A 15,704-nucleotide genomic window follows, 5' to 3' on the forward strand; every position below is an offset into this window, starting at 1 on the left:
ACCAAGCCTGGCTACCCCTGCTCTGGCTGCGAGTACTGCCTCTGGCAAGGTGTCGTGGGTGAGAACGGCAGACCTACCCTCCCTGACATCCCAGTGGCCATGGGGTGACCACTCTGGTCAGTATCTCTAGATTTTGACATATGGCAAGAGCAGCCAAATATTCTGACAAGTCTTTTCACTCAGAAGTTGGATCCAGTGTGCTAACAGCGGATACCATTTTTGAACTTTGGCTTTATTACACATGCAGCACTTCTGGTTCACTCAGTATTTGATGTTTATTAAGTACCCTGGTGGTGTAGTGGTTAAGAGTTTGGCTGCTGACCAAAAGGTTGGCAGTTCAAATCCACCAGGCGCCCCTTGGAAACCCTATAGGGCAGCCCTGCTCTGTCCTGTAGGGTTGCTGTGAGTAGGAATTGACTTGACAGCAATGTTTTATTTTATTTTTTTTTAATGCATCAGTCGGAGTCTGTGGGTGGTGCAAACAGTTAACAAGCTTGGCTGCCACCTGAAAGGTTGGATGTTCAAGTCCACCCAGAGGCACCTTGGAAAAATCAGCCATCAAAAACCCGATGGAGCACAGTTCTGACACATATAGGGTTGGCGTGAGTTATAGTCTGCTCAATGACAACTGGTTGGTACTGGTGTATCAGTCACTCTGCTAGGCTTGTTGTTAGTTGCTGTCATTTCCGACTCATGGCGACCCCATGTGTTGCAGAGTAGAACTGCTCCATAGAGTTTTCAAGGCTATGACCTGTCAGAAGCAGATCGCCAGGCCTATCTTCCAAGCCACCTCTGGGTCAGTTCGAAGCATCAACCTTTCCACTAGCGGTTGAGCACTTAACCATTTGCGTAACCCAGGGACTCTCTGCTAGGCTCAGAGAATACATATACCCCCTTTCTTTCAGGAAGACATACTCGACTCCATTCTTTCCTCGTTCACCCATGTATTAGTTTCCTGGGGCTGCTGTAACAAAGAACCACAAACTGCGTACCTTAAAACAACAGAAAGTTATTCGCTCACAGTTCTGGAGGCTGTTGTTGCTGTTGTTGCTGTTGTTAGGTGCCGTCGAGTCAGTTCTGACTCATAGCGACCCTATGTACAACAGAACAAAACACTGCCTTGTCCTGCGCCATCCTCACAATCGTTGATATGTTTGAGCCCATTGTTGCAGCCACTGTGTCAACCCATTGTGTCAAGGGGAAATCAAGGAGTCAGCAGAGCCATGCTCTCTCTGAAGGCTGTAGTAGAAGATCCTTCCTTGCCTCTTCTAACATTTGGTGGCTCGTGGGAATCCTTGGCATTCCATGGCTTGTAGCTGCATCACTCCAGTCTCTGCCTCTGTCTTCACATGGCCTCCTTCCCTCTTTCTGTGTCCTCTCTTATAAGGACACCAGTCATTGGATTTGGAGCCCACTCTAATGCAGTATGACCTCATCTTAACTTAATCACATCTGCAAAGACGCTATTCCCAAATAAGGTCACATTCTGAGGTTCCAGGTTGATGTGGCTTTTGGGGGAGATGCTGTTCAAACCGCTACAACCCACGTTCACTCACAAGGAAATCCATTACATTTGTCTTCAAACTATTTTAATCTGACCACATCTCCCCAGTGCCATTGTTATCACTTTTGTCCTGACCGCTGTCTTGCCTGGATTATTGCAGTGACCTCTGAGCATTGCCCTACTACAGTCTATTTTCAACCAGCAGCTAAAGTAATTTTTAAAAAACAGATGGCAGGATCGAGAGTGTTGAGACAGTGGGGTGAATTGAGTGAATGGGGAGACTGGAAATTTTAAATACTATAGTCATAATAGGTCTCATTGAGAAGGAAACACTTGAAGAAACACTTGAAGTTGGTAAGGCAGGAGTCATGCAGCTATTTGGGCCAAGAGCTTTCCAGAAGAGGGAACAGCAAGTGCAAAGGCCCTGGGTGAGGCAGGCAAGGACCTGGAGTGTTGGAGAAACAGAAGGGAGGCTAGCATTGTGGGAATGGAGTAAACCAGGGAGAGGGGGAGGAGCTGAAGTCAGAGAAATAAATGGGGTTGGGGGGAGGGAAAGTTTCTATAGGGCTCTGTGGAGAATATACTGAGGTCTGTCCATCTGGGGGCTGGGAGTCATTCATTCATTCATTTAACAAACATTTCTTATATGCCTACGATGGGGCTGACACTATACTAGGTACGGAGGATACTATGATAAGCAAAACAGCACAGCCCCTGCCTTCTTCATGGAACTTACAATCTAGTGGGAAAGGTGGACATTAATCAGATACCCTGGTTAGTATGTAATTATGAACGGTAACAATTACAGGGTCCTTCAAGAGGAATAATCAGGGGGTTTTCCCGTGGAATTAGCATCTGGACTAAGATGAAATGGGTGAGGAGGAGTTGAGTAGGTGAAGAAGGGAGATATGCTCTAGGCTGAAATAATGCCATGGGCAAAGGCCCTGAGGTGGGAGAGAATAGGGCAGAGCCAGTGGGGCAGAAATGTTGATAAAGGGAGGAAGTGCAAGGTGGGCAGGAGACATAAGCGAGGCTAGAGTAGGAGCCTTGGGGCTATGGGAAGGATTTGGGTCTTTATCCCAATAGTGTGAAACTACTGAGGAGTTTTAATCAGAAGGCAAGATAGATCAAATGTGCAGGTGCTTTGGAAAAATCCCTCTCACGGTATGGAAGAAGCTATTGCAGCAGCACAGGTAAGGGTTGATGGTAGCTTACTTAGACTAGGAAGAAATGGTAGAAAACTGGGTGAGGTTTAGAGGTAATTTAGAGATAGAACTATCTGCAATGCTTGGAAATGGGAAGAGAGACAATTTCTGAGTCTCAAAATTGGGTACTCTAAAAGAGGGACAGCGAGACATTATCAGCCTCATGATGTGCTGCAATCGACAGCACAAGGGCCATTTACAAAGTTTTCTTGCCTAAAAAATTGTAACTGAATTTGAGTCTTTAGACCTAACTGCCAGTTTATAGGAGGCACTCAGGATAGAGGAACAAATTAAATGGCACTATAAGGAAGTAATCAACCAAATCAGAATGAGGGGCATTCCAGGGAGCAAATGACATGATGTTGGTAATAAATCAATGGCATGAAATAGGATAAAAAAAAAGACTTAAGAAATAGAACAGTGTATTTTATATCTCTTATGCAATGTGTAGACATTCTTTGGATCCTGATTCAAATAAACTAAAAGATATCTTTAAGACAAACAGAGAAACTTGAATACCAACATTTTAATACTGTATATTCTGTCAGGTATACTAATGGCATGGTATGGATGTGGGTGTGGGTTTGTGTGTGTGTGTGCATATACATACTTATTCAGACTTTCTCAGAAAGGCATATTGAAGTTTTTAGGGGTGAAATGACATGACATCTTGGATTTGCATAGAACACTCAGGTCAAAAAAAGGGAAGGTGTGATAGATTAAGGAGTCCCTGGGTGGTGCAAACAGTTAATGTGCTCGGCTGCTAACCAAAAGGTTGGAGGTTCGAGTCCACCCAGAGATGCCTCAGAAGAAAGACCTCATGAGCTACTTCTGAAAAATTAGCCGTTGAAAACCCTATGGATCACAGTTCTACTCTAACACACATGGGGTCATCATGAGTCAGAATTAACTCAATGGCAACTGATTTTGGTGATAAACTGGCAAAATGTTGTTAATTGTTGAAGGTAGGTGATGAGTACATGGAGCTTTATTATACACTTATGTGTATTTTGGGTTATGTTTGAAATTTTTCATAATAAACAATTAAAAGCAAAAACTTCCTGGAAGTTTCAGTAGACATTGAAATAGGGAACACAGGATAAAGACTAAGTTTGGGTGGGGTGGGGGAATCCATTTCCATTTGGATGTTGAGTTTGACAAGCCTTTGGGACTTCTAAGTGGAGTAGGTGGTTGGTCTGGAACTCTGAGTGTGCTGGAGATATAACAGTGGGTATAGATGGTGACTGGAGCTGTGGGCATTGAGAAACTACCCAGGGAAGGAATAAAGAATGATGAAAAGAGAGGGCCTGTGACTAGACTTGAAGAACTCAAACACAAAATGGCCAGGTAGAGGGGAGTAACTTTCAAAAATGACTGAGGAGGAACGACCAGAAGAATGAGTGGTCACAAATGCCCATGGAAGAAAGTGTTTCCAGAAGGAGGAAGTGGGTAACAGAATGGAATGCTGCCAAGAAGTCCAGCCAGATGAGGACCAAAAAGTTTCCATTGGGTTTGGTGTCATGGATGAAGGTTGCTGCCTGGGTGAGAGCTGTTTAGGCTGAGGGACAGGAGTGGGCTGAAGAGTGAATGGAATGTGAAGAAGATGTCTATGAAGTAGAAGAGGAGAGTGGTAGCTTGAAGAGGTATAGAGTTGAGGGAGGAAGAGTTTTTGGTTTTGTTTTTTTAAGGTGAGACATTTTTGAACACATTAAATGAGAGGAATGATCCAGTATAGAAGAAAAGGTTGAATATACAGGAGAAAGGGCTGTCAGTAATGTAAGATTCCTGAGAAGACAGGAGGGGCAGGGATGGGGATTTGGCTTTGGACAAGAGGAGGGACTGCTCCTTTATTCTGTTAGGAAGTAGGGGGACAAGCAAGTAGAAGAATGTTGATGACATTTTTCCTTTGCGGTTTGTTTTCCCTGAGAGGTAGGAGGTGTGAGGGTCATGGAAAGGGTTGGAGAGAATTCTGGAAAGGGGAATTGTGAGTGACAGGAGAAACATGGCAGGATTGCCCCGGGGAGCGAGGTTGGTGACTGTGGTCTGACAGGAGAGAGTTGGTGGGAGACTGAACCAGGGCAGTGTAGGCAGTGTGGGTGGAAGGCAGGGATGGTGAGCGGTCAACATGGGAGAGGTCCCTATGGCTGGCATGGCCAAGGAGGACTTCAGGGAGGAAACTGGACCTAGAGCTATGAGCAGATGATTTTGATGGTGAGAGCCTCGAAATGGTGCTCAATGTCTTCAACTCCAAATTCCCATCTCCCCATCCCCCACATCATCATTATCTCCCTTCCCACTCCCCTCCCACCCTAGACTGGGCCTTGACTCTCCAAATCTTATCTGGTTTCAAGACCCTTATCAGGGTTGTTTGTGAATTTAAAAAAAAAAGCTGTTGCTTTCCAGTTCCTGCAAAGCAGCAAGCAGTTTGGTGAGCCCAAGCCCAGGCTGGGTAGGCAGGCATGGCCGTGTGCTGCAGACAGGGTTCCTGCCCAGCTGAGGGGCTCAGACAAGACTGGGCTTTGGCAGCATGAGGAGGACAGGCCAACTGCAAAGTGCCCTCTGGGCCCACGACCCACTGTCTCCACCCCTTACACAAAGCTCATCAAAAACATGAAGGATCTCATTTTGCTTACGAAAGTTCTGGAGGCAGCCAAGCCTCTCAGTGGCCTCTCCCCACATTGTGCCTGCTGCATCTCCCTGGTGGACCAACGCTGGCAGAGCTCATTCTACTCATGCTCTTCCCAGATGTAGCAGCGGTCTGCAGGGCTTGGGTTGCCTGCACTACGCCTTTGCTGCTGTGGGTGGCACCTAACACCACTAGGGGAAATACAACCCTCCAGGGACTCACTGGGAGGACTGGGCAACACGCCACACACACCCTTAAAGTGTATCATTTCTCTTTCTAGCTTAACTCAGGTGATCCGAAAGTTTGCCAAGCAGTTGGACGAGTGGCTGAAAGTGGCTCTCCACGACCTCCCAGAAAATCTTCGAAACATTAAATTTGAATGTAAGTACTGAAGTGGGTTTGGCAGCAGAGGGGATGAGGGAGTAACATTTTAAAGCCAAACATTTTACATAGGTTGTTAATAAAATAATAATGATATCAGCCATCTTCTGTTTGCCTACAAAGCACCAGGTATTATGCTAAGTACTTTACACGTGATACTTTATTTAATCCTGACAATATGTTTATTATGGGTAGCACACTTCTTCTTTTACAGAAAAGGAAGTAGACTTAGAGAAGTAGCGAGTAGCAGGACCAGGATTTGCTTCCAGGTCTGTCTACATCACGCCTAAATTCGTGCTCATCACCACCATACTTCTTATCTCATTTGACCCTTACACCACCTCTGCAATGGAGGAAAGAGTATCCCTATACTACTGATGAGGCTCCAAGAGGCAAAGAAATTTCTCCAAAGTCACACAGCCCCACAGCAAGTAAGCAGGAACCAGAAGTCAAATTTAAGTGCATCTGATGCCAAAGCTCTGAGATTTCCACAAAGCCCCTGCCCACAAAATGGGTTCAGGTACTTACTTCCCTGCCTAATTAGAAAGCCAAATGAATATTTCTCATAAGGGCGCGGGGGCTGGGACTGTGAATCTTCTCTTTTGTGAGCATCACCACTCACTCCCCATCGTTCATTCTGCCTGAGAAAACCAGATCTATTTTTCTGTCAGATGGGCCTGTACTTCTGGCGAGACTCGTTTGTCACTGTTAGACAAAGATGAAATGATTTTAAGCAAAACAAAGTTTTAAGATATATGTTTTTTAAAGCCCCATTTGAATACGACTCGTTATTCTTGTCCAAAGCAAGAGCCATCAAGGAAAATGAAGGAGATCAAATTACCTTCTCTCCGCAGGCAAATGGGGCCCTTTCAGACGTGCTTTGAGGCTGCCTGCAGGGCCCATCACCTATTGATAAAGCCTGCTTTATTTCACGGCTCTCAGTTCTTTTCTTTCCATGAGCACTAAATTCCACATCACAAAGTTAAAGAAAAAGTAATTAAGGAGAAGGATTAACGATTGATCAGCCTGGAAAATTAGAAGTTCATCTGCCCGCTCCCAGCGCCCCCCCATTCCTCCACCCAACGCCCTGTTTTTCAAACCAACCTGGCTCTGAGTCCAAATTAGAATAATCCAAGGGAAATTTCTAACTACTTGTTGACCAGTTCAGAAATTAATGAAAAGAATGCCCTGCACTCATTTTAATTACGCTGACAAAACAAACTTGTTGAAAGTCAGCAGTGAGACCGTTCTGTTCGGGATCACAATAGAGGGTCCCGGGGAGCGGGAGAAAAATGTAGAATGAAAATCAAATACATAAAAAAGTCCAGACTTACTGGTCTGATAGAAACTGGAGGAACCCCCGAGACTATGGCCCTAAGACACTCTTCTAACATGGAACTGAAGCCATTCCTGGAGACCACCTTTCATCTAGACAATGAAAAGGCCTACAAAATAAGCAATAACACCAGAGAGGAACGAGCTCCTTAGAACAGTTAATTATATGAGACCAAAAGGACAAAAATCTGCCCAAAAGCACAGATGAGAAGGCAGGAGGGGGTAGGAAAGCCAGACAAAAGGTAATGGGGAATCCAGGGCAGAAATGGGGAGAGTGCTGACACATTGACAGGACTGCGACCAATGTCTTGGAACATTCTATGTACAAATTGTTGAACGGGAAACTACTTTGCTCTGTAAACCTTCACCTAAAGCACAATAAAATATTAAAAAAAGAAAAGAAAATCAGCAGTGAGGAATTGTCTTGGACTTTCCATCTGTGGGTGCGTGGAGGAAGCTGTTCTTCCCAGGGAGTTTAAGAATGCACTTGGAGAATGTGTGAGGGGGTGGGACAAACACCACCCTAAAGACCCTGGAAGAACGAAGACCTTGGTCAGGCATATGCCTGTCTGCTTCGAAATCCATGGATGTAAGATCTCTCCACTTTAGATTCTCAGCCTCTCTCAGTGTATGTCAGCGGAAGACAACGGGAGGTTTTCCTAATTGCAGTGAGCTTCAAAACACGGAAATAGATTATGGAGAGCATTCGACAAAATGGAAATTATGAGCATAAAGTCTCATTAATGTGCAGCCCAGTGTTTCATCTAGAAGCATCCCCTAGCACCCCATACCACTGAGGCTCAATCACGGTTTCCCATTAGAAATACTACTTTTTAAAGGGGCTTCTTCAAAGCTCCCACTTGATTCCTGCAATTATTTGTGGGGAGAAGTGAGTGAGCTTGCAATTAGCGAAATGAAAGACAAGTAAATAATTGCTTTTACTCATGGTTGATTGACGCCACAATTTCTTACACCTGCCAGTGTGCCATGTGTGTGACTTTGAAACACGTACCCCAAATACACCCTTAGGAAATAATTGTCTAAGTTCAAATAGGAGAACAAGGAATCCAATGCAGGGTTTGGCCAATGGGTACATAAAATGGGCTGGACAGTGAGAAACTTCAGGCAAATAAGGGAGCTACTCTTTGGAAATTTACCCATGGAAAATCCAAGGTAGGACCATAAAGCACACAAATATCTCAAACTAACTCTTTTCTTCTTGCAGTGTCGAGAAGGTTCTCCCAAATTCTGAGACGGCAAACATCACTAAATCATCTTTGCCAGGTAGCTGTCTTATGTTCTCATTTTTACCACTGCTAAGTCATTGCAAATGAAGGTCAAATCCACAAAAGCAACTCCTTGTAGGACTTGGCCAGGGTGTGGTTGGTAAACCGTACACTCTCACTATTATACTGCATTTCTACAGATACGGAATAAAAATAGCCAATCATTAAATAGTTTCAACAAAATACAAAGTTATTTCTGACATCAGTTGTCCCTTAACCTTTCAGATATGTTCTACTTCTGGAACTTCGTGTTTCCCTTAACTTATATCAGAGTTTCTCAACCTCAGCACTACTGATATTTTGGGATGGGTAATTCTTTGTTGTAAGGGCCTGTTCTGTGCATGATAGATGTTGAGTGTCATCCCTGGCCCCTCCCCACTAGATGCCTATCTTGGTTATCTAGTACTGCTGTAATAGAAATACCACAAGTGGATGGCTTTAACAAACAAAAATTTATCTTCTCAGTTTAGGAGGCTAGAAATTCAAATTCAGAGCTCTCGCTCTAGGGGAAGGCTTTCACTGTCTGTCGGCTCTGGAGGAAGGTCCTTGTCTCTTCAGCTTCTGCTTTCTGGTTCCTTGGAGATCTCCATGTGTCTTGGCATCTATCTTACCCTATCTTTCTTACTTGCTTGCCTGTTTAATCTCTTTTATACCTCAAAAGAGACTGACTCAAGATACACCCTACACTAATCCTACCTCATTAACATAACAAAGACTGTCCATTCCTAAATGAGATTATAACCACAGGCATTAAAAAAAAAAAAAGAACCCGTTGTTGTTGAGTCAATTCCAATTCATAGCAACCCTACAGGACAGAGTAGAACTGCCCCATAGGGTTTCTAAGGAAGGGCTAGTGGATTCAAACTGCCGACCTTTTGGATAGCAGCTGAACTCTTAACCACTGCACCACCAGGGCTCCACAGGCATACAGGTTAGGATTTACAACACATATTTTAGGGGGACATAATTCAATCCATAACAATGCTAGTAGTACCACCTCCCTCCCACCCTATGAATTGTGACAATAATATCCAACCAGCCCACCAACCAGTTGTCTTCGAGTAGACTCCTACTCATGGCAATCCCATCTGTGTCAGAGTAGAACTGTGCTCCATAGGGTTTTCAGTGGCTGATTTTTCGGAAGTAAGTTGCTGGACCTTTCTTTGGAGGTTGGTCTGGGTAGACTTGAACCTCCAATCTTTTGGTTAGCAGCCAAGTGCTTTAACCACTTGTACCACCCAGGGACTCCAAGAATGTAGCCTGAGAGCCAGATCACCTCTGGCTGTGACCCTCTGAGGTAAATGAGTCAAACAGATAAGGAGGATGATTTGTCTGTTGCTTCATCCAAAGAGTTCAAGGCCAGGTGTTAAATATTTCCCCAAATTTGTTCATTTTTTTCCAGCTTTGTGTTATTTTTAGCACAAAAGTGGTATACTATTATTATAAAAATTTTTGAACATTTCAAAAGTGTATAAACAGTGAAAGATCCTACTCCATGCCCCTATCTCCTCCATGGTTATATCTTGGATATTCATAGAACTTGATGGCATAGGACTTTGTACTTCTACTTAATTTTGCACCTTAATGAGGGGAATTGAAGTCTGAACAGGCAGCCCATTATCATTACATTAAAGTACTAATTACCTTAAAGCAGAGATTGCAAACTGGTGGCCACAGGCCAATGCTGGCCCTCAGATGCACGGTGGTTATTGATGTTTAACTTGCATATGTCCGGACTTTATTTTTTACTTGGTCACTAACATTTAAAACTGGGAGACGACAGCTTTAGAGGAATCTCAGAGCTGCTACATTTCCCAAGACAATAGTCAGCTGGACGGATCATGCTCCTTTCCAGGGGCACTGTCCTCATATATGTCACTTGCCTGCCCCTTCATGTGTTTGGGTTTGCAAGCTCTCCTTTAAAGTGCTGTTGGTTCTGGGTTGGTGCTGGTTACTCAAGGTCAAGGTGGGAGGGAGGAAAGCCTGAAGGAAGGTTCTAGGCCACAACTGGGAAGTATACAACTCCACCCCATACACCTCACTGTTCCTGTCCGGCCCCTGACAGAAGTGTTGCAAGGGGTGGAAACCAAAGGAAACCCTCCCAGATTCATACGCCTGGTGCAGAGCCCACACCTGGACACCGTTCTGAGGAGGGGCCAGGTCTGACAGATTATTGGGATTCAGGGAAGAAAACAAAGAAACTGCTATATTCCCCGGGAGCCCTTGCCAGCTTGGCCTTCGGTTTCTTTCCCCAGTTTGGGAGAGCCTATTGGGTCATGTCAGTGGCCTAGCCATGGTTTTGGTGCCTCCCTCTGGGGCTCAGCAGTTTAGGAAGGGCCTTTGCTCCTTTAGCGCATGTGTAGGTAAAGGCATCTTCATGCATGCTGACGCCCACTGTGCATGTGTGTCCGTGCATACGCACATGTACTTCCTCCCAACTTTTCACATAAAGACAGTATGTAATTTAATCAGCACATGCCACCTCTCCATCCTCACAAGACAGCTCCCAGACACATTCCCACTGTGGGCTGGAGTTAGCACTGGGAATAAAGGACCATGGAACTTCTTAACAAAACACCCAAGCTTTCCTGACCACACACAAAGCGGGTCCCACTAAATGACATCCCAACGAAAACTCACCCCCAAATACTCAGACCCAAGATCCAAGGCCCTTCAGATACACCAAGCAAGGGGCTTCGCGTTCACATCTCAGCCATTCAATCCACAAAAAATTTTGAGTGCCTACTGTATGAGTTGGAATCGACTCGATGGCAACAGGTTTGGTTATTTTTTTTATTTACTGTGTGCCAGGAACCCTGGTGGCACAGTGGTTAAGAGCTCAGCTGCTAACCAAAAGGTCAGCAGTTGGAATCCACCAGCTGCTCCTTGGAAATCCTATGGGGCAGTTCTACTCTGTCTTATAGGGTTGCTATGAGTCAGAATTGACTTGATGGCAACGGGTTTTACTGTGTTCTAGACACTGTGCTTAGTGGTACCTGCCCTCACTATAAAAAAAAGTTAACAACAACAACAAAAAAATAAGTGATAAGTGTGTTATGAAGGACACAGGTGGAAATGGAGAAAAACAGGGCATTCAGTCCTATTTAGAAAAAGTGGTCAGAGAAGGCCTCTCCAAGGATGTGACATTCAAGCTGAAGCTTACATGATGGCTGGGGGATCCAGGTGGGGCAGGCAAAGAGTGTTCCAGACAGTGGGGACACCATGTGAAAGGCCTTGAGGGTTCAATACAATCACTGCAAAGAGAACATCTGAATGACGCAGTCACCTTTATTAAGCTCTTACTTCGGTGCACTGTTTTTATACATTATATCGGGGAATCCTCAACAGCAGCCACCCTTAAGAGGTAGGTACTACTACAACCCCATTTTATAGATCAGGAAACTGAAGTTAGGAAAAATTTGTTTGCTTTCCCCAAATTAATCAACTGGTCAGCAGCAAGGCCTGGATTTGAATCTGGTATGTTTGGATCTAGAGGAGCCCTGGTGGTGTAGTGATTAAAGTGCTCGGCTGCTGACCAGAAGGTTGGTGGTTTGAACCTACCGGTGGCTCCTCGGGAGAAAGATGTGGCAGTCTGCTTCCATAAAGATTTACAGCCTTGGAAACCCTAGGGGGCAGTTCTACTCTGTCCTATAGGGTCGCTATGAGTCAGAAATGACTCAACAGCATCGGGCTTTATGTTTGAATTTGGAACCCCTGACCTTCGTGCTTAGTTGTTTTATTATTGTTAGAGGCTAACCCAACTCATGTATTCTAGGCTTCTGTGGCCTTCAGAGAATGCTTCAAAGAGTTCTAAGATTGGTTAAGTGAGAATTTGCTTGTGCTCAAACAGTCTGGGCATAACAAGGGGCTGTCAGTAGTTACCTTCGTCTGGAAATTCACAAGCATTCCCCAAAACCAAACCCATTGCCGGCAAGTCAGTTCTTACTCGTAGCGACCCTAGAGGACAAGAATAGAACTGCCCCATAGGGTTTCCAAGGTTATAAATCTTTATGGAGGCTGACTGCCACATCTTTCTCCCGAGGAGTGGCTGGTGGGTTCGAACCTCGACATTTCAGTTAGCAGTTAAGCACGGAACCACTGTGCCACCAGAGCTCCTCTCACAAGCATCAGAAGCCTTATACTGTCCACTTGTATCTGAAATCTTTGATTGAAGATGTTTTTTGAAAGCATGCAAGAAAAGGAAGTGATCCTGGAAATGTTTTTGTTTTTATCAGTATTGCCGACGTTGTTCCAACTTGTAAATTTAAGTTCTATTAATGAGGGTTTGCTTCTACAGTTTAAACAAAAATGTATGTGTGTGTTTCTGTGTGTATTTAAATCTATTATAGTCTAGGGTAGCAGAAACATTCCTAAATCTAGGCCCGTCACTTTTCAGGTGCTAGAGACACATAGGTTATCAAGCACAGAACTCCCTTGCCACAGGCTCACATCAGAAAGCTGACAGATCTCTGGGCTTCATCCTATTGTTCCACAGGGTCAAGACAAAAGGGATGGGAACAACAAGGTTTGGTCTTGCCTGGGCCACCTTGGCAGTTTCTTGTTGAGGAAGAGATGTGAGGAGAGAGCCACAAGGTAGAACAACGAACAGGTCTTCTGAGTGACAGAGTGAACTGCTGATTTCCTGAAATTGTGTTTTCCCTGAGTTTCAAAGTACTGTGGTTTGTAAAATACCAAAACCAGATCCAATAAAGAGGCATAAAAGGAAAATAAAGTGAAAGAGCTTTAACCTAATAACTCACGAGCTAATGAGTTGATTGAATTGGATTACAGGCATCTCGAACAGTGATCCACAGCGCAGACATCACGTTCCAAATGCTGGAAGACTGGAGGAATGTGGACCTGAACAGCATCACCAAGCAAACCCTTTACACCATGGAAGACTCTCGCGACGAACACCGGAAACTCATCATCCAGTGTAAGATGTTCCACCAGGGATTGTGTCTTTCTGTTGTTGCTTTAAAAAAAAAAAAAAAAATCTTTGATAAATATTTCAATGGCATTCCCACCCCGTCCTCCTCCCAGGAGTCCCCTCCTTCTTATTGTTCCTATTAAATGGGTCAGCCCAGATGGAAGGGTTAATTGATTTAAGAGGACATGTGTCAACATTGCTGGGGAAAAAAGGTTCTGGTGCAGTTGGGCAGCACACAGTGTCAAGCAGAAGACCCATGTGACCCCTGAATGCCAGCGTAGTTCCATGGAGGTAGCATTAGAAAAAAAAAACATCAGAACCAAAGTTTATTGCCTCTCTCAGGGTATGTCAGCCTGGAGTCAGTGGATACACTGCATATTTTTCAGTGGAAGGTCTCATGAGTCAGCCCACCCATTGCCAAATGAATCTTTCAATCTCATTAAATAAGATGTCTGAGAAGGAGGTAGATGGTGATTTGCTTCTGGGGACATATGTTCATGTCCCATGGCCAGACTGCTAACATACATGCTGCAGGTATATTGCTCCAGATATTATCCTGATGTGGTCAGGTTGCTTATTCTTAGCAGTAAAGGAGCACAAGAAGGCCAGAGAACACCATCCTTATCAGTGCATTTCTGCTATTCCTCAAACACCTACCCCAGTCTGCTGTCCAGGACATCTCCCAGCCCAGGGACCCTGGATGTGCATCTGTAGGCCGCATCCTTACTTTGGTTAGCCTTCCTTTCCCTGGCCTCTGGAAAAGGGCTCACGAGAGCCAGAAGGCTGAGTCAGCACGCCTCCCTCCAGCTCTCAGACCAGGTTGGTGCTGAGAACGTCTCCCAGGGATGTACCAGCTGCTGCACCCTCACCTTCCCAATGGGGTGAGTCCCAGGATCATGAGAGTGGAAATGGCATGTTCAGGGACCTCCCGAGTGGCCATCCCACCTATTATTCTCAAAGTCCCAGTCCCCTCAGATTTCCAGTATATGCCTTTTGCACTGTTGTCTTGAGGGAAAACTTTCAGTCAACCTAAGCATGCGGTTCTTAAAAGGAAATAACGTTCCCTAAGGTGTTCCTAGGAGCCCTGGAGATGCAGTGGTTAAAGCGCTTGCCGAAAGGTTGGTGGTTTTAACCCATCAGCCGCTCCATGGGAGAAAGATGTGGCAGTCTGCTTCTGTAAAGATTATGGCCTTGGAAACGCTATGAGGCAGTTCTACTCTCTTCTATAGGGTTGCCATGAGTCAGAATCTACTCAACAGCAATGGGTTTTTGGTTTTAAGATGTGCTTACTCGAGATCTCTTTTCCACTATGCTCTTTTCCAAAGCAAATGGACATACTTACAGAAATTGTTGAACTGGTGTGTGTTCTGCTGTGTAGTCTCAACAACAACAAAAAATAAAATAATTAAAAAAAAAAAAAGAAGCAGCAAATGGACAGATGAAGTGTTTGACCCTGTGGACCTTCCCTGAGGCCTCTTTCCTGGTCGACCCTAGGGCTCACCTCAGGCTTTTATTTCTTCCTCCGTGGCAGCCCCCAGCCCGCTTCCCTGGCTTCCAGGGCTCCCTGCCATCACTCCACTCCTTAGGTTCTTCTCTAGGGCTGGCCCCAAGTGGCAGCCAGTCCCCCAGTTCCTCCCCTTCTTGCTGTCTCCAAAGCCATTTCCCCGTTAAGAGTTTTAGTGCTCTTCACTAAAATAATCGTTCAGTATCTGGACTGCCTATTCTGTGCCAGGTCCTGTGCCAAACCGGCCCGTGCATGATTCCATTTGATCACCACATCAACCACACGAGGAAGATACTCTTATCACCCCCATTTGACAGATGAGGAAACTCAGCTTCAGAGAGCCAGTGAACCACACCCAAGGTCATACAGCCACTAAGCAGCAGGGCTGGACCTAGAACCCAAGTCTAGTTCCAGTTTCACTACCAGGCATGAGTGCTGCTCACTCTACAGAGAAAATAACAAAATGGGGGCGAGTTTCAGAGGTTCCAGGATCCTTCCAAGTTCTCACAATCATGCTTCCTGTTCTGTTTTCCCTACTCCTGCTAGAAGATGAATGGAAAGCCAGGCTCTGAGCGCCCTGGCAGCATAGTCATACCTCTCATAGCTGGTGCCCCCTGGGCCTCACACCAGCCAGGTGTGGCACTGGTGTCCAGTAATGTCATGGAGGGCCAAACACATGAATGGAAACCCAGAATGATCTGACTTCCTGCTTCTGCTAATCACTCCGAGCAGCGTTAGACTCAGATCTCTTCTCTCCTCTATGTGGACAAGACTGATAGGGAAAAACAGTCACCATCACTTGCTTTAGAGACCAGGCTCTAAGCCTCTGCTGGAGCACCACGGAGGAAAAAGAACCATTTGGGGCTTCCCTCTTCAAGTTCCCTTCAGTGCAGGGCAGAATGGTACCCTCTAAGCTCTGATGGTATTCTTCTT

At 45.2% G+C, this 15,704-nt stretch overlaps 1 protein-coding gene across 3 annotated transcripts in view; it reads left to right on the top strand.

The window, feature by feature from the left end:
- The window catches only part of RFX4 (regulatory factor X4), a 195,538-nt gene that overhangs the window by 119,302 nt on the left and 60,532 nt on the right, over window positions 1–15,704 (top strand). For all 3 annotated transcript variants that reach the window (XM_004373788.1, XM_004373787.2, XM_004373789.3), the window contains 3 exons: window positions 5,616–5,716; window positions 8,277–8,335; window positions 13,129–13,273. In XM_004373788.1, coding sequence (XP_004373845.1) covers window positions 5,616–5,716; window positions 8,277–8,335; window positions 13,129–13,273 — 305 coding nt within the window. The remainder of the gene's footprint in view (window positions 1–5,615; window positions 5,717–8,276; window positions 8,336–13,128; window positions 13,274–15,704) is intronic.

The sequence above is a fragment of the Trichechus manatus genome, unplaced genomic scaffold, assembly GCF_000243295.1.
Source record: "Trichechus manatus latirostris isolate Lorelei unplaced genomic scaffold, TriManLat1.0 scaffold00027, whole genome shotgun sequence".
NCBI lineage: Eukaryota > Metazoa > Chordata > Mammalia > Sirenia > Trichechidae > Trichechus > Trichechus manatus.